This window comes from Melopsittacus undulatus, chromosome 19 (assembly GCF_012275295.1).
Source record: "Melopsittacus undulatus isolate bMelUnd1 chromosome 19, bMelUnd1.mat.Z, whole genome shotgun sequence".
NCBI classification, from domain to species: Eukaryota; Metazoa; Chordata; class Aves; order Psittaciformes; family Psittaculidae; genus Melopsittacus; species Melopsittacus undulatus.
In genome coordinates, this window is record NC_047545.1 from 1,513,976 (window position 1) to 1,530,304 (window position 16,329).

At 53.2% G+C, this 16,329-nt stretch overlaps 2 protein-coding genes across 2 annotated transcripts; one reads left to right on the forward strand and one right to left on the reverse strand.

Annotated features, from left to right (window-relative positions):
• Positions 1–5,706: 5,706 nt before the first annotated feature.
• DDX49 (DEAD-box helicase 49) lies at positions 5,707–11,075 on the reverse strand. The gene is made up of 13 exons (XM_034070988.1): positions 10,944–11,075; positions 10,582–10,705; positions 10,416–10,501; positions 9,763–9,884; positions 9,493–9,680; positions 9,234–9,374; positions 8,702–8,777; positions 8,541–8,617; positions 7,991–8,088; positions 7,587–7,661; positions 6,900–6,988; positions 6,466–6,537; positions 5,707–6,202 (listed from the first exon to the last, which is right to left on the reverse strand). The coding sequence occupies exons 1-13, from the start codon at positions 11,056–11,058 to the stop codon at positions 6,014–6,016; spliced, it is 1,452 nt and encodes a 483-aa protein (XP_033926879.1). The 5' UTR covers positions 11,059–11,075; the 3' UTR covers positions 5,707–6,013.
• Positions 11,076–11,228: 153 nt separating this feature from the next.
• Positions 11,229–16,137, forward strand: COPE (COPI coat complex subunit epsilon). Its single transcript, XM_005140985.3, has 10 exons — positions 11,229–11,388; positions 11,487–11,549; positions 11,861–11,961; positions 12,150–12,302; positions 12,701–12,754; positions 13,149–13,230; positions 14,263–14,418; positions 14,685–14,753; positions 15,236–15,310; positions 15,778–16,137. Exons 1-10 carry the CDS (start codon positions 11,281–11,283, stop codon positions 15,823–15,825), a joined length of 909 nt encoding a protein of 302 aa, XP_005141042.2. The 5' UTR covers positions 11,229–11,280; the 3' UTR covers positions 15,826–16,137.
• Positions 16,138–16,329: the final 192 nt, after the last annotated feature.

Here is a 16,329-nt window from a genome sequence, read left to right on the forward strand (position 1 = left end):
AGTAACTGGGTGGTAAAACATTGCAGGGCCTCGTTTACCTCCCCATGCCAGTGTCCAGGTTCTGTTCCTGCAGGAGGAAATAGAGATCAGCTCCCAGGAAGGTGTGTTGGGTTTCATTGCTCCCTGGGCTGCGGAAGGAGGAGGATGGGATTTGGGAGCAAGGAGGCTGAGCCTCTCACGCTCCTCTCCTGTGCCCCACAGGCTGGAGCTGGGTATGGATCCTCAGTGCTGGCACTGACCAGTCCATAGCAGCCTGCCCAGTGCCTGGGTGATGGCTCAGCACTGGGGCTGCCCACGCCTGCGTGAGTCAGCTCTCCTGAGGCCATCCCAGCCCATTCCCAAGCAGTGAGAGGCAGAACCCGAGTCAAGCCCCTGCAGGACTCCCTGGGAGGGGGGAGCAGCAGACACAAACTGCTCTTAATGCCATTTACACCTCTTCTTGTCCTCCAAGCCCAGCCTGGAGAACAGCACCTGGGCCTGCAGCAAAGGCAGCTGCATTGAGGGGGAGCATAGGAAGCTCTGCAGAGCATGCAGCAAGGGATGCATGGAAGGAATCCGGAGCCCATCTTCCACTGCCATCCTGCAGGAAGTGCCCCTTGGCTCGCACTGTTCGACCTCCTTGTGTCAGATGCAGTCAGGCTCCATTGAAAAGGTACCATGGAAAACCAGACCAACCACCAAGGCCATGGAACAGCACAAGAAACCCAAGGGTGTGTGCACACAGGGGGCCTGTGGGACCGGTCCTGCAGTCCTACCCCCCCAGGTCTATCTCATGATGGTAAAACCAGCACCATTGAGAGTGGTGCTGAGCTCACACGGGGGGGGAGGATGTCTGGGTGCAGAGACAGGATCCTGCTCTAGAGCCTCTTGTTACCCCAAGGTGTAACCCTCTGGAAGGGGGGGTTCTGTTGCAGGTGCCTCTTGTGCAATCAGCATCACAGGCACAAAGCATTGCAGGTGCTGAGCTGCCCATTCAGTGCACACCAGGGTGGGACTTTACCACTGGTGCTCAGGGCTCTTCCCTGTGCTCTCTGTACCCTGAGGCCAGTGGTGCTTTGCCTGCATTGGCATCAGCTCCATGGTCCTGGCTGTGCTCCTTTGCTCTTCCATTGTCAGCAGCCAGGGACAGAGGCACTTTTCCCTCACACTCTTCCCCCCAGGTGCAACTCTTCCCCTTGCCAGAATAAGCTGAAAAGTGGCTTTTGGATGAGCTCTGTCCTGTGCTGAGCAGCAGTTCCAGGTCTCTCAGTGAGGCACCTCCAGGCAGTGTGATGGATGGCTCAGGGAGGCACTTCCCATTGCAGCCTTCCCCTCATCCAGACTAATGAAACCCAATTCATCACCAGCTACTTCCACCCCTGCCCTAACCCTGCAGGTAGCAACGAGCAGCAAAGCACTGATTCCATCTGCCCCACTCCAGTGAGCCTTCCAAAAGGCCTTGGGTTGTGTTGGGTTGTATTCCAGCCCCCCTCCTTTCCCCTTTATGCTTCTCTTGCTTCCAAAGGAGACAATCCTGTGTCACTGAAGCTGGTGCTGAGTGGCAGGGCTGCAGTTTGCTTCAGTCTCACAGCGACAGTTATTGTCAGCAACGAAACAGCAGCAGCTTCCTTGCTGGAGGAGAAGCACTGATTGCAGGTGCCTTGAGAGACCTAATTCTTGTGGTGAATTAGGATCTTAATTATTCATAGGAGCCCAGACAGCACATTAATAAAGAGAGCATGGGGAATGGCTCACATGTTGAACAGGATGAACACAGCAAGAAATCCTTCAGCCTTCCCCTCTCTGTGCCTCATTCCAATGTGAGCAGCGAGGTGGGATGCTCTGCTCCGGCCCCAGCCCCAAAGGCCCTTCTGACCAGCTCAAGAGGAAATGAAGCTCTGCCATTGCAGGGCATGCCAGTAATAACAGAGCCTCAGAACAAGGATGTGTCCGATGCTGTCTGACAGATGGGAATGCAGATCCCCACCATCACCTCTGCCACAGCTCACTGCAGTCTCCTCCCCCTCCATAAAGCCCATAATTACCCTCCCTGGAGGACTGTTCCACTCCAATTACTCCCATCTACAAGTGCCTGGAGAGCCAAGGCAGGCAGAGGTTAGCACAGGCCAGGCTGGTTAATGCCCTAAGTGCTGAGTGGGTTTTAACCCAGAGGTAAAAATCCTTCTGTTCCCCCGAAGCCACTGCAGAGCCCCAGGTAACATGTGCTGGGTTCTTCACATCAGTTACCTAACAGAATGCCTCTGTTGTCTGTGCTTCTGTGAGGACACCCTAAGAGGGAAAGCAACCAAGCACTTGGGTTTCAGCCTCCAAAGGATGGAGCTTGGGGGGGTTAGTAATTAAATAGCATCATTAGTGTGAAGGAGGGGAGCCAACCCCTTGTGCAGCATCACCTGCAGGGGATGGGTTCTTTCTAGGGCAAAAATGGGCTGGTCCCATGCTGCAGCACAGGCTGGGAGCGGGGCACCCCCATGCACGCACTGAGCACCACCGAAGGCAGCCAGCCCTGTGCTTTGGGAATGCCCATGAGCACAGCGAGGTTCACAGCTCCTTTCCCAGAGTGATTCCTGAGGATGATCGTCAGCAGAGTGTGGTCTGTAAAGGGGGAAAGGAACAGGAGCTCCAGCATTCATCACCTCTGCACCAGGTCCTGCTTCCTCCCGCAGCTCCCATCACCCCACCAAGCAAGCAGCAGCTGGAATAATCCTGGAAATGGGCCCCTTGTGTTAAGGGGAAGCGACATTCCAGACACAAGAGAGGTGGCAGCTCCCGCAACAAGTGATCCAAAGGGGCAACACACTCATCAGCTCACACCGTTTGCTTCCCCCTGGCTCTGTTGAGCATCAGTCTGGGAAGGGAGAATCCAAGGGACCACATTCCACTTCGCTGGATGCTGCTGGCAGCTGCACTTGGTGGGGAGTTGCCAGTTGGAAAGGGTCAGAGGCTTTAGATTACGGGGTTAGATTTACATGGGGACCTCTGTCCCCATAGCATCATCTCTGTCCCCATGGCATCATCTCTGTCCCCGTGCTGTGCAGGCAGGGGTCTGTGGTCCACAGCTCCTCCAGGGCACGTGGCACCTTTGTAGCTCCCTGGGCCTGGCACAGGCTGCCCCAGAGGTGAATTGTCACCCATTCCTGACCTAACCCATCCTGCAGCCTGTGAACGTGGGACACTGCTGCTGGATGCTGCTGTCCCCCAGACCTGCTAGCACAACAAGGCAGGATGTGGTACAAGGTCTTTGCCTTCTGTTTCAACTGGTGCTAACAGGGTTTCAGATGCCAGCAGGCAGCTCACAGCTCACTGCAGCCTTACAGCCATACACAGATACTGATGTCCAAACCTTGTTAGAGAAGATGAAAACAGTGTCTGAGCCTAGAGATGGATGGCACCTCCCTGATGGCCTCAGTGTGGGAGCAGCACAGCCTTGGGAATACAAGGATGATAACGGGAAGGGATGGGGATGAGCCACTGCAATGGGCTAGAGCTGCGCTCACAGCTTCCCATTGCAGAGCAGAGGCTGTTGCTCTCCCTCCCAGAGGTGACAGGAATCCAAAGGGAGCTCTGCAGGATGGGTTCCCAGGAGACAGAGCTGCTGCAGGGAGGTTTCCTTAGCACACAGAAGGAATCCAGGTATTCCCTTCCCTCTGTCCCCTTTCTGGGCTCCTGCTGCTGGCAGGGAGGATCCAGGAACGGCATTCCCGGAGGGAAGGCACAAGTCCGGGCAGCTGCAGCCAAGCCCTGCATGAGGGTGTGCCACAGCCAAGGAGTTTCATCAGCTGGGCAAGGGGAAGGTTCAGCAAAGCAGCTGCCAGGAGCTGGGAGGAGAGCCCTGGATCTGCTCAGGGCATCGGCAGAGCCACAGCGGGATGGGGAGTTCACAGCTCCAAGGCAGGATGTGATGGGAAGGGAATCCTTCCATTCCCACAGGATCCCACAGGTTTGTGACAATGCCTGGAAACCCCACAAGGCAAAATCCTACCTGGGGCAGTGCTGAGGGCAGGCACAGAAACATCCCCAATGGCCTTTCCCCCTGGGGAAGATGGAAATTCCTAATCTGGGAATTTGGGGCATTTTGCCACATCCCAGATCCTGCAGCAGCCTCTTTTTCTCTGCTTCTCTGAAGGCAGAATCCTCTCCTCAGCACGACACAAACCTCTTCCCAGCACCCATCCCTCCCTCCCAGAGAAGGCTGCACCTGGATAGGAGAGTTGTTAAAAGCTTCGAGACAAGAGCCTTGATCAAAGTCCCTGTGTCACCCCTGGAAGGAGACAGAGAAACCCCCCAGGATGAAGCAAAGGCTCCAACCAGCGGGTTCAGGGCTGTCTGCAAGAGGGAGGGCAACAATGGATGCTGCCAGGCTCGCCCCTCACTTCAGCATTCACAGAGCATCAGCCTGACACAAACCTGTTTGCTGCTGCAGCAGCAGCTGTCACTGGTGACAGGCAGCTGTGCTCCAAGCAAGCATCTCCTTCCCAGTAAGCACCCAGGGGGACAAAGGAACCCCGGCAGCACCACCTCCATCCATCCTGCCTGCTGCCCATCAGGTAGATGGACCCCCATGGGCCCCAGCATCACCTCCTGCATGGCCCCAGGGAAGCACCAGCTTTCCCCTGCAAGGCCTCAGGGTGCTCATGCTGCAGCCAGGCGAAGGGACTGCATGCAGGTTGCATGAAGGGACTGAAGGATACAACACCCTCAGGAAACTCAATCCTTCCCCAGCTCATCTCTTGCCATAAACTCCACATTATCTCCGTGCTGTTTGCCCACAGCAGAGCTGCTGCCCTGCCTTGAGGTCCCACAGCTCCCCTCTGTGTTCGGGAACGTCACCCAGCTGCTCACTTGTATTTATTTGGGCACTGAGCATAGGAACTATTTCTGTAAGCCAGAGCCAGAAATAGCAGATCCTCAGTCTCAAGCCAGAGGAAGCTCTAAATGTTAAAGAAGGCACCAAGGATCAAACCTGACATCAGAACAGGGTTGGCCTGAGTTGCTCGGAGATTGCAAGTTCTGTCTCCTTAGGGAATCACAACCATTTCTTGGGAGAGCTCTGCCCCCTCCAGCCCAAGCAAGCTCCTGTTCCAAACATGATGCAAATGACACAGGGAAACCGACAGAGCAGAGCAGAAAAAGGGCCTCAAAGATGCTCTGCAGGAGGGAGCCAGGCTGAGAGAGCTGGGCTGGGGCAGCCTGGACAAGAGAAGGCTCCTGAAGGGGAGACCTGAGAGCAGCTCCAGTGCCTAAAGGGGCTGTAGGAAACCTGGAGAGGGGCTTGGGACAAGGGCATGGAGGGACAGGCCAAGGGGAATGGCTTGAACCTGCCCGAGGGGAGACTGAGCTGAGCTCTTAGGCAGAAGCTGTTCCCTGTGAGGGTGCTGAGGCGCTGGCACAGGGTGCCCAGAGAAGCTGTGGCTGCCCCATCCCTGGCAGTGCTCAAGGCCAGGTTGGACACAGGGGCTTGGAGCAACCTGGTCACTGCAATGTATACAGCAGAATGAGCCCAAGAAGACCCCAGGCTCAGCCCCACAGTCCAACCTCTCCCTGTGTTCCAGGAATTTTCCTCTTGGAAAACTCTGGGCAGTGGCACAGGCAGGGGCTGAGCTCATTTTGTGGCAGTATTTTTAGATACTGGCTCAGGGGAGAATCTGTTGATCCAAACACTGTGAGCAGCAAGCACCAGCCCTGGGAAGGGAAAGAGCAGGGACTGAATGGAGGGGGAAGAGAGAGAGGAGCTTTATTTCCCTTCACGTCACCAAGAGCTCAGGTCTGGCCTCAGCTCTGGTGGAGGAAGGAAACGTGCTCTTGACAGACACTGCTCCAGCAGTAGGAGACAGCACCAGCCTGCCACAGAGGCCCCGTGCAGGAAGGGAAACCAACAAGCTGGTTTATGGAAGCTTCTCTTCTCCCCTCTCCCATCTTCCCAACAACGTCAGGTCAGACGAGTCCACATTAGAACACATTAGGTCCCAGCATTCCCAAAGCAGCAGCAACATCAGGGCAGTCCGAGCCAAGCAAGTCAGGCCGAGAGCTCTTCTTCCCCTTCCTTCATGTGCCTGTTCCGCCGCTCCATCTTCTTCTGCAGTTTCCTCTTCAGCTGCAGCTGCTTCCTCTTCTGCAGGACCTGCTGCACCTTCTCACGGCACTGCTTGTTCTTCTTCTTGATCTTGGCTAGCTCTGCCTTCCTTTTGGCCTCCAGATCTGGATCCTGCAATGGCAAATGCCAGGCCACAGTGACATGCCCAGGGTCAGTGGCAGCCCCTTTGCCCCTCCTAGAAGCCCATGAGCAAGCAGGCTGCACAAGTCAGACACGACTCCAGTGCACTTCTTTGTATCAGTCACCCTTTAAGATAAAGCTTCACCACTCTGAAGGGAGTGAGGCAGAGACAGCATAGCAGTGAGGGAGGAACTCCCATCGATAGCAGCATCCCAGCTACTGATCACAGCAGTTTATACAGCAGCAACTCTCACCTTCCCCTCAAGGATCATTTGTTTCCGCTTATTTATCTCTTTCTTCTCATCAAAATCCATTCCCTCCAGTTCCTGTCAAAGCACAAATACAAGAGGGCAATCAGCAAACCGGCGCCAAACCTGCCATGGAGCTGTACAGGGTGAGCAGCACCTTGCTGGTGTGCACACATCTGGCAGCACCAGCCTCAACACTCAGCAGCACAAAAATGCTGCAAGAATGTACAATAATAGGCCAAACTTAGGGAAAATCACTGAACCAACCCCCACGTGCACACAGCCAAGTGCTTCCACTAGAAAAAGGCAGAGCAACTCTTAGTTATGTGCTCAAGAGCAAAGCTGCACAGCCAGAGCCACACGTTAGGCTGTGATGAACCTCCTGGCTGCCCAAGCTCTCCAGTCCTCTGGACACAGAGGCTTCACATTTGCACACTTACTATTTCACATTCCCTCCTGGTGACGTTCACTTGGGTGAGGATGTTGAGCACAAGCTTCTCCTCCACAGAGAACTCCTGCAGCTTCAGCTCTGAATCAGGATGAGACATTCACAGAGCAGGGTTGGGTACAAAATCCAGGAGCAGACTCTCAACTGGTCAAAACCCCACTCAGCTGCACTGATTAGAGGTGGGATTGTTGACATGCACTGTGATCACCTTTTAAGCCTTATAACAGAGATCAAATCCTCCCCTCTGCCTACAATTCCCCATAGCACAAGGTGCTGCATTTATTAGGTCTCCTTCCTCAAAAACTATAGAGCCTGAAGCTATGCAAAGCATGGGTCCTTTTTGTCCACATCAGCACTCACAGTAGCAAGGGAGTAAGGCAGAAGCTGCCTGCTTTAATAACAAGGTCACAGAGAGAACCCAACCACTGGTTTTCCTCCACTAGGAATAGCAGGAATATAAACCCATTCATGCGTGATGCACTCAAGAGCAGAATCAAAGCTGATGCTTTGCTGATGCTCCTGCTCTTTTCCAAGCTTTAACCACATAGGGAAGAGAAACCATTTTCACACTGATACTCTGCATCATTCTTCACAGATGAAATCAGCACTGCAAGCACCATGAACACCATGGAACACACAGGATCCCACATTTTAGGAGCATTAATGGTGCTCTACTTACTGATTTCTTCCTCAATAGCATGCACGAGATGGATGTCGTACTGTGTCACCAGTGTGATGGCCATTCCTTTCCGACCTGCATGGTGAAAACACAGTGAGACGTGAATGTTGCTGAGCAGAGGGAGATGAAGCCTAACCCATGCCAAATTCCACCATCCCCATGAGTCTGCCCTGCTCATGGGGCTCTCAGAAGGGTCTCTGTTTGCTCTGCCAATTGAGCTCACCACCAGTGCAGAGCAGCCGCCAGGCAGCACTGCAGCCTTAAGGCAGGATGCTGAGCACTGGCACTGCCTGACCAGACTGCACTGCTACTGCACTGCCACCTCCCTGCCCCCACTCCAGGCTCAGTCCAGCACTGGGATCCCAGTTTCAGGCAGCAAAAGGCACTCAGCTTTCCCTGCTCACCCGCACGTGCTGTCCGGCCAACACGGTGAATGTAGATCTTGGGCAGGCCGGGAGTGTTGTGGTTGATGACAACCTGGACTGCAGGAATGTCCAGACCTCTGCAGCACAGGGGAGGAGAACAGAAGTGGGGAAATGCTGTTTTAATACAAGCAGTTTGAATCCTTGCCCTCTGCTTTCTCCCCAAGCCCCATAATCTCATGGATGTCATCTTTACTGGCTGCTTCCATGACAAACTCCTCGTGCAGCTCTCCAACAGTCACAGAACACAGCATTACCTGCTAGCTCACTGCTCCCTCCTTGACCCAGAGGTCACAGAAGTCATTCTCCTGCTAGAACACAACCCCCACTGCAGCAAAACAAGCCAGGATCAGAGCTACACTGCACATGAGTGGGCTCCAAAACACAGCTCAGAGATGTTCTACAACTCCATCCTACCCAAGTGGGGGATTACAAAGCTCTCCCTTGCTATCCCCAGCCAAATCTCCACAGTTCTGGCACTTAAAGAGCAGGCTTAAGCCCTCTGGCAACAGAGACCGTGGTTTTCCCTTACCTGGCAGCAACATCAGTGGCAATGAGAATCTTGAAGATGCTGGACTTGAACTTTGCTAAAGCTGCAAATCGCTGCCGCTGTCAAGAGAAAAGCCTGTATGTGGGACACTGTGACCCCAGGAGGACCTGAACATCCCTCCCCCAGATCTGTCCGTCACCCACCTGTTTCATCATGGAATGCAGAGCTACAGAAGGAAAGTTGTATTTCCTGAGCATCATGTTCAGGACCTGGCAGTCCCTTGAATGAAAAACCAATAAATGAATCAGACTATCCCAGGGAAACGTGGAGCTGCTGGAGCAGGACAGAGCTGGGCTCCTTCAGAAGCTCTCACACACATTACCACCACAGCTGGATGCTGCAGCACTGTGACAGAGGCAGGGAGCAGCACCTGCACTCCATACCTGCTCACCCCAGGCAGTGACTGGGATGCAGACAGGGCCCTTTGCTCCCTCCCTTTCCCAGTATCCATCAGCAGGAGGAAAAGAAGACACAGAGGGGTAAAGCATCTTGACCTCCTGGCATGCTACTTGTTTTAGGGGGCCCTTCAACCCCAGACTGCTCAAAGGTGTTTCTCTACCAAACAGACTACAGAAGCAAACACCATCCCAGCCTAACACCTGACACAGCACAGGCTTGGAATCTCAAGTAGAAATGTCTACGTTACAAGTGCTCACAAGGAACAAGGCCACTCACTTGCAGGTTTTAGTAAAGATAATGATGGACCAGTCCTCGTGCTCGTCCTGGAAGGTCTGGACTAAGTGGACAAGATACGCATCCTTCACTGCCTCGGGTACCAGCAAGTACCTCTGGTCCAGCTCCTCCACTGTCCGCACCCTGGAGGGGAAGCACCAGCAGCAATGGTTGGGCAAGTGAAGATGGACCAGGAGGGTCAGTGAGGAGACAAGAAGCCACAGAGGAAACAGGGTTCTATGTAGGGAGGGTGAGCACTGACTCGGACACAGCCTCCCAGCAGAAGGGTCTGTTGGCAGCCAGGCTCTTCAGCTCCTTGAGCGTGTCAGTCAGTGTGGCACTGAACAGCAAGGTCTGTCTGCGTGCTGGAACAGCCTCCAGAATCACCTCCAGGTCTGCAGTGAAGTCAGCACAGCCCTGCTCCAGCAGCCGGTCAGCTTCATCCATAATCTAGGCAGAGCCAAATGCACACAAACAGCTGAGAAGGTGAGAGTCTGAAAAGCACAAAAACCCAACTGGAAAAGAACCTTACCAAGAACTTGAGCTTTTTAAGGCTGAAGGTGTTGGAGCTGCGGAGGTGATCTGCCAGCCTGCCGGGGGTAGCAATCACAACGTGGGGCTTGCGGGAGAGCTCCAGTGCTTGTGCCACCATATCTGCAAGGAGACCCACAGAGCAGACCATGGAACATGAACTCCTACTTGCAGCACTGTGTGCTGTTCTGGTGTCCTCAACATAAAAAGGACATGGAACTGTTGGAACAAGTCCAGAGGAGGCCACGAGGATTATCAGGGGCTGCAGCATCTCCCATATGAAGGCAGGTTGAGAGAGTTGGGGCTGTTCAGCCTGGAGAAGAGAAGGCTGCATGGAGACCTCAGAGCAGCTTCCAGTGTCTGAAGGGGGCTATAGGGATGCTGGGGATGGACTCTTCATTAGGGACTATAGGGATAGGACAAGGGATAACAGATTAAAACTGAAACAGGGGAAGTTTAGATTGGATATAAGGAAGAAATTCTTTCCTGTGAGGGTGCTGAGGCACTGGAATGGGTTGCCCAGGGAAGCTGTGAATGCTCCATCCCTGGCAGTGTTCAAGGCCAGGTTGGATGAAGCCTTGGGTGCCATGGTTTAGTGTGAGGTGTCCCTGCCCATGGCAGGGGGGTTGGAACTGGATGATCCTATGCACTCACCCAGGCCGCCCACCACCACACAGTCCTTCAGGCCGAGGGGCTTCCCCAGGACACGGAACTGCTCAGCGATCTGGTAGGCGAGCTCCCTGCGGGGGGGGGAACGCGGTGAGGCGGGGCCGGACCTGCCCGGGGCCGGGGGGGGGGACCGGGGCCGTGCCGTACGTACCGGGTGGGGGTCAGCACCAGGCAGAAGATGCCGTAGGGGTCCTCGGACAGCGCCTGCAGCACGGGCAGCACGAAGGCCGCCGTCTTCCCGCTGCCGGTCTTGGCGCAGCCCAGGCAGTCGCGGCCTGCGGGGAGGGAAGGAAGGAGCCGGTGAGGGGTCGGTTCCGGTTCCGTCCCGGTTCCGTTCGGTTTCGGCTCGGTTCCGGTTCCGTTCGGTCCCGGTTCGGTTCCGGTTCCGTTCGGTTCCGGTCCGGTTCCGGATCGGTTCCGGTTCGGTTCCGGTTCCGCTCCGGTTCCGTTCGGTTCCGGTTCGGTTCCTTCCGGTTCCGTTCGGTTCCGGTTCAGTTCCGGTTCCGGTCTCACCCTGCAGCACGGCCGGGATGCAGGCTGCCTGCACCGGTGTAGGCCTCACCAGCCCCACCTGCCGCGCCTGCTCCGCCAGCCACGGCGCCAGCCCCAGCGCACGGAACTCCGCCATGACACCTCCACCGGCGCTCCGTCATACGTCAGCGCGCACGCCCGCCGCTCATTGGCTGCTCATTCCGCCCCGCCCACTACTTCATCCGTCACTTCCGGCGCTCTGGTGAGGTCACCACCTCCTGGCGTGGCTATTGGCTGGCGCGGGGGTTGCCATGGAGACCGCGGCTCCCGGCAGCCTCCGCGGCGCGGCTGCTTCCGGGGACGTGTCTGAGGGGGAGCAATGGCGGCCGCCGGGCAGGGCGGCGATGGGGACGAGCTCTTTGACGTGAAGAACAGCTTCTACATCGGGGCCTACCAGGCCGCCATCAACGAGGCGCAGCGCGTCAAGGTACGGGGCTGACCGGAGGCCGGGTGTGCGTGCATGGGGGTCGGGTTGTGGCTGCGCAGGTCCCTGAGGGCGGTTCTCGTTTCCTGTCGTCCCTTCAGCCGTCCAGCCCGGAGAAGGAGGTGGAGAGGGACGTGTTCTTGTTCCGAGCCTACATCGCCCAGGTGAGGTGGGAATGCTGTGTTTGCCTCGGGATAACCTGGCTGGAGCACCCGAGCTCAGCCTTGTCCCGGCTGGGAGCACTGGGAAGAACACATTCCCTGGCACGGGTACAGCCGTGAATGCAGTGCGATGTGTGCAGGCCCGTGGGCCTCTTTGGGTGGTCAGGGCTATGGAATCTGGCTGTGTTTGTGGAGCCTGATGTGAGCTGTAAAGCAGAAAGTGACTTTTCCTGGTTGTTGTCACTGAGGTTTCAGGTTAACGGGTCTGTCCTGTGCTCTCAGAGTCACAGCTTTGTCTTTGGGGCTTTTCACAGAGGAAGTATGGGGTTGTCCTGGATGAAATTAAAGCCAACGCTAGTCCCGAGCTCCAGGCAGTGAGGATGTTTGCAGAGTATCTTTCAAATGAGAGTCAAAGGTAAGACTGATAAGAAGCTGGACCTTGAGCGCTGTCCTACAAGGAGTCTGCTTCCATGTGGAAAGCTTCTTGTAGAAGTGTGGTCTTTATTGGGGTTTTTAGGAGCTTTTCCAGTCAGTCTCAAGCTCAGAGTTGTCATGCTGCTTAATGAGGAGATACTCCCAAATTCTCATCCTTGCTCTTCGTAGGGATGCAATTGTTGCTGAATTGGACAAGAAAATGGCAAAAAGCGTTGATGTGGCCAACACCACCTTCTTGCTGATGGCTGCTTCCATCTATTTCCATGACAAGAACCCGGACGCTGCTCTGCGCACTCTGCACCAAGGGGAGAGCCTGGAGTGGTAGGTGGAACTCACCCGGCATCCCGGAGCCTCTCTCGTGGCTTGGGAGAGGTGCCCCATGAATGGCTGAGGTCTGGCTTCTCTCTAAAAAGCCTTGAAACCATTGAGAAGCTCCTTTGAGGTTTGCCTTTTGGAGTAGGAAGTGATTTGGTGCTTGTCCTCCTATATCAAGTCTATTGCTCCCTTGTGAAACTTAAGAACCTGCTTTATTGATTTAAGGGTGTTCAGAATTGCTGAGCTGAGCATTGGGTCAGTGCAGCGAGGGAGCATGGAGCCAGCTGCCCTGCTGCAAGCCCTGCTCCCAGGGCTGGTGCCCCACAGCAGGGAGGTTTGGCCCAGGGCACTGGGAGAGGTGAAGCCTGCAGCTGTGAAAATCACTTTGCTGTTATCCCTTGCAGCATGGCCATGATGATACAGATTCTTCTGAAGCTTGACAGGCTTGATCTGGCTCGGTAAGTTTGTGTCTGGTTGCTTCTTAATGGTGCTGGAGTGGGCTGTGATAAGAGAATGTTCAGCACCCAGCCTCCCCCAGGGCACAGCATTTTAACCCCTGCCATGGGGAGAACAATGTGTGTGTAGATGTGGATGTGCTGCAAAAGAGGTAATAGAGCTGGATACAGCTGAAGGAAGAGATGGACCCCCAGCTTTAATCCTCCCTTCAGCAGAATGTGGTTTGAAACTCAAGTCCTGGGCTTCTGGCTTCCCATAAGGAAGTAAAACAGGGAAGTCTTTCATGGATTGCTTCAGTGAAATATTAAGAGGTGTTTGTGGCATTATATGGAAGAGCTGAGAGAAGAAAGCAAAGCCTTTTTGTGTCTTGTGTGACTCCCACTTTTCCTTCTGCAGCAAGGAACTTAAAAAGATGCAGGAGCAAGATGAGGATGCAACTCTGACTCAGCTGGCAACTGCCTGGGTGAACCTGGCCATCGTGAGTGTCTGAAATGGGGATTCTTAGCCTTCAGCATGGAGAAACATCACTTCACTGCTTGCTCTTTGCACATCATACTTTCAGAAGAGCATGCAGGGGGGTTGCTGGGTTGGTTGGTTGGTTTTCCCCTTCCTTTGAGTACACAGAAAATGCTGGCAGCTGGCTTCACAAAGTGCCTGGGTTGATTGCTGCTCTTTCAGCTGCGCTCCTTGGCCTTCAGCTCACACAGGGAAGAGCTAAACCACACTTAAATAATTCACAAAGCATTATAATATAAAATGGCAAGTGCAGCAGTACGAGCATCCAGACCTTGCAGTTACATTCCAAGAAAGAGGTGTTATTCTTTGCTTAGAGCAGACTGTCTTTAAGGGTGTTTGTGAATCAGACAAAGCCAAACACAGCCCAGATCACTGAGTGGTTGGAAATTAGTCTCCTCAAGTTCAGTGAAGTCCAAGGTTAAGCAGGACTCAACCTGCTGTACCATTCAGATTTCTTTTGAGTGTTCACTTGGCTTTGGTAGGAAATCTCTCACGCAGAACCCCTGCCTTGCTGTAATGCACAGCTGTTTTCCCTTAAGGTCTTGGTTTCCTCAAGTGATCCCACCTCTAACTGGTGGGTACCTCTGCTTGTAGGCCCTGTCTGAAGCTTTTTTGGAAAGGCAGGTATCCACACCTGTGTTTAATGATAAAAACCTTGTTTCATAATCCCATGAATCCATCCAACACAAGAAGTGGTTCTTTGAAGTGGCTGTTTTTTCTGTTTGAATGGAAGCTTGGATCTTTTGATCCTTTAAATAGTTGTAATATTCTATATTTTTGCATTTCTTTCATTGGTGTTCTGCAGTGATGTGTTGTGGTACAGGAGCCCACCTGAATGCCAGCTGCTGCCAGCATTGGTTCTGACACGCTCCATGCCTGTGCTTTATAACCCTAGGAATGAACTTTGTGCCTGGTCCTTCAACCATGGCTAGAGCGTACAGGCTTCTTGGCAACATGGAATGAAACTGTGGGTGTTTGTCTCCTCCCTTCACAGGGTGGTGAGAAGTTACAAGATGCTTATTACATCTTCCAAGAGATGGCAGACAAATGCTCCTCCACCCTCCTGCTGCTTAACGGGCAAGCAGCCTGCTACATGGCCCAGGGCAAGTGGGACGATGCAGAGGGAGTGCTTCAGGAGGCACTGGATAAGGTACTTCTGGTTTTGCCAGGCACATTTGCTCTCTGGGAGACAGAGTAAAGCAGCATGACCTTCACTGTTAAACTTCACGGAGAGTGCAACACATTGATAGATATGGCTACAGTGGTTGCTCTTGATACCAACCTTTGCTTCTGCTCTGCCTTTTCCAGTGAAGTGAGCTGTAGGTTGGGCACAACTGGTTCTTGCAGAGCTCTGCTGGTTGGTACCATTTGTTGCTGTGGAGGTAAATCGGATCAAATGGTTGCTCTTGTTTGCAGGACAGTGGCCACCCTGAGACCCTGATCAACTTCGTGGTCCTGTCACAGCACTTGGGCAAACCCCCAGAGGTAAGGCCTGTTTTACTGTACTCACCAAGCAGATACAACTGACCTGCTTGTGCTGCTGCGGGCAGGGTCTGTGCTCTGAGGGCTTGTATCTTTGCTTGGGCTTTGCAGTTCTCATCAGGATCAGCATTAACAAAGCAGAACAGTTCTTGGGTGTGGGGAGCTCCCATCTTCCATAAAGTGTTTGTGGAAATACAGATGCTGCAGACAGAGGGATGGACTTGAGAGGAAGACCTGGATGGAAAAGAAATGGCTTGAATTCCGAGTTCAGTCCTCCCTGACTATTCACTTGAACCCACTATTTAAGGTCTAATTTTTAAGCACAGGGTATGCCCAGTTCTTACCGGTTTTAACTGGGGCTGCTGATGTTCGGGACACTGAGAAAATCGGGTCTGGACTCACTGCAAATAACCACATTGAAATGTGATGTTTGCAACTCTTGGCTTCTCCTCCTGTTAATATTGAAACTTCTCTCATCCCATCAGGTTACGAATCGCTATTTGTCACAGCTGAAAGATGCACATAAGAATCATCCATTCATAAAGGAGTATCAGGCAAAGGTACAAGTTCTTCTCTAATATAAAATGGAATTTATCATGTCTCATACCAGTCTCTAGTGGGGTGAGTGGATTCTTTACCAGTAAACCTGACTGCAGGGGTCACTGCTTTTTCCCTGGCCCATCACTTACCACAGCAAATTTCCTAGCCTTTGTGGGAGATGTTGGGAGCCACAAGCCAGATGTTAAAAAGGAGCCAAACGGTCATATCTTGAAAGAATCTCTCTGACATATGGGTTCTTAATCTTATTACATGAGATTTTGTGCTTAAATAGAGGAAACATCCTTCTGGGGAGGGAGAAAGAGGGATTAAGGTGAAATGCAACAAACTGAAAACAACTGAGAAGTGAAACAGATGATCTTGCTGCTTAGAATTCCTGTTGCTTAGTGAGCTGTGCTAGTGGTGTTCTCTTCAGCTCCTCCAGTAAAGTTCAAGGTTTGTTCATTCTGTTCCTGTTTCTGGTTTGAAGGAGAACGACTTTGACCGGCTGGCTGTGCAGTACGCCCCCAGTGCCTGAGGAGAGGGAAAGGAGGCTGCAGACCTGCTCTCTGGTACCTTGAGAACTGGGGTTGATGTGCAAAAACCTCCCTGGTAACACAGAAAAATGCTCTCTGCAAGCTGTCTGCCTTCTCTCCCCATGGGGAGGGTCTCGCAGTCCAGTGAGATGCTGTTAAACCTGTATATAACATGTAGCTACTTGAATTTGGTAGCTGCAAAGCCTGGGCTCTGGTTTACCTGAGTTTAAACTCTCTTTAAACTACAGTGTGAATCAAGGTCATGCAACACTGTACCTTAAACATTCCTAATAAAGCCTTTTCAGCGTCCTTAATTTCTGGAATTCAGTTAATTCCATGCAAGGACTGAGCCCTGTCATCTGGACTGATGTGGGAACAGTATGAAGGTTAATTTTAAACACCTGCATTCAGTATGTGGATGAATCCTGAATTATGGATCTTCCAGGCTGACTGATGACTCCTCCTTTAACTTTTCCACTGGAAGAAGCACACTCTGCTGCTGGGGT

Coding starts and splice junctions, on each gene's coding strand:
- DDX49 (XM_034070988.1), bottom strand. CDS start 11,058: ATGGCGGAGTTCCGTGCGCTGGGGCTGGCGCCGTGGCTGGCGGAGCAG. Junction 9,375..9,492: donor TGCTGGGAGGCTGTGTCCGA/GTCAGTGCTCAC, acceptor CTTCCCCTCCAG/GGTGCGGACAGTGGAGGAGC. Junction 6,538..6,899: donor CCAGGAGGGAATGTGAAATA/GTAAGTGTGCAA, acceptor GTGCTTTGACAG/GAACTGGAGGGAATGGATTT.
- COPE (XM_005140985.3), top strand. CDS start 11,281: ATGGCGGCCGCCGGGCAGGGCGGCGATGGGGACGAGCTCTTTGACGTG. Junction 11,962..12,149: donor CTTTCAAATGAGAGTCAAAG/GTAAGACTGATA, acceptor TGCTCTTCGTAG/GGATGCAATTGTTGCTGAAT. Junction 14,754..15,235: donor ACTTGGGCAAACCCCCAGAG/GTAAGGCCTGTT, acceptor TCATCCCATCAG/GTTACGAATCGCTATTTGTC.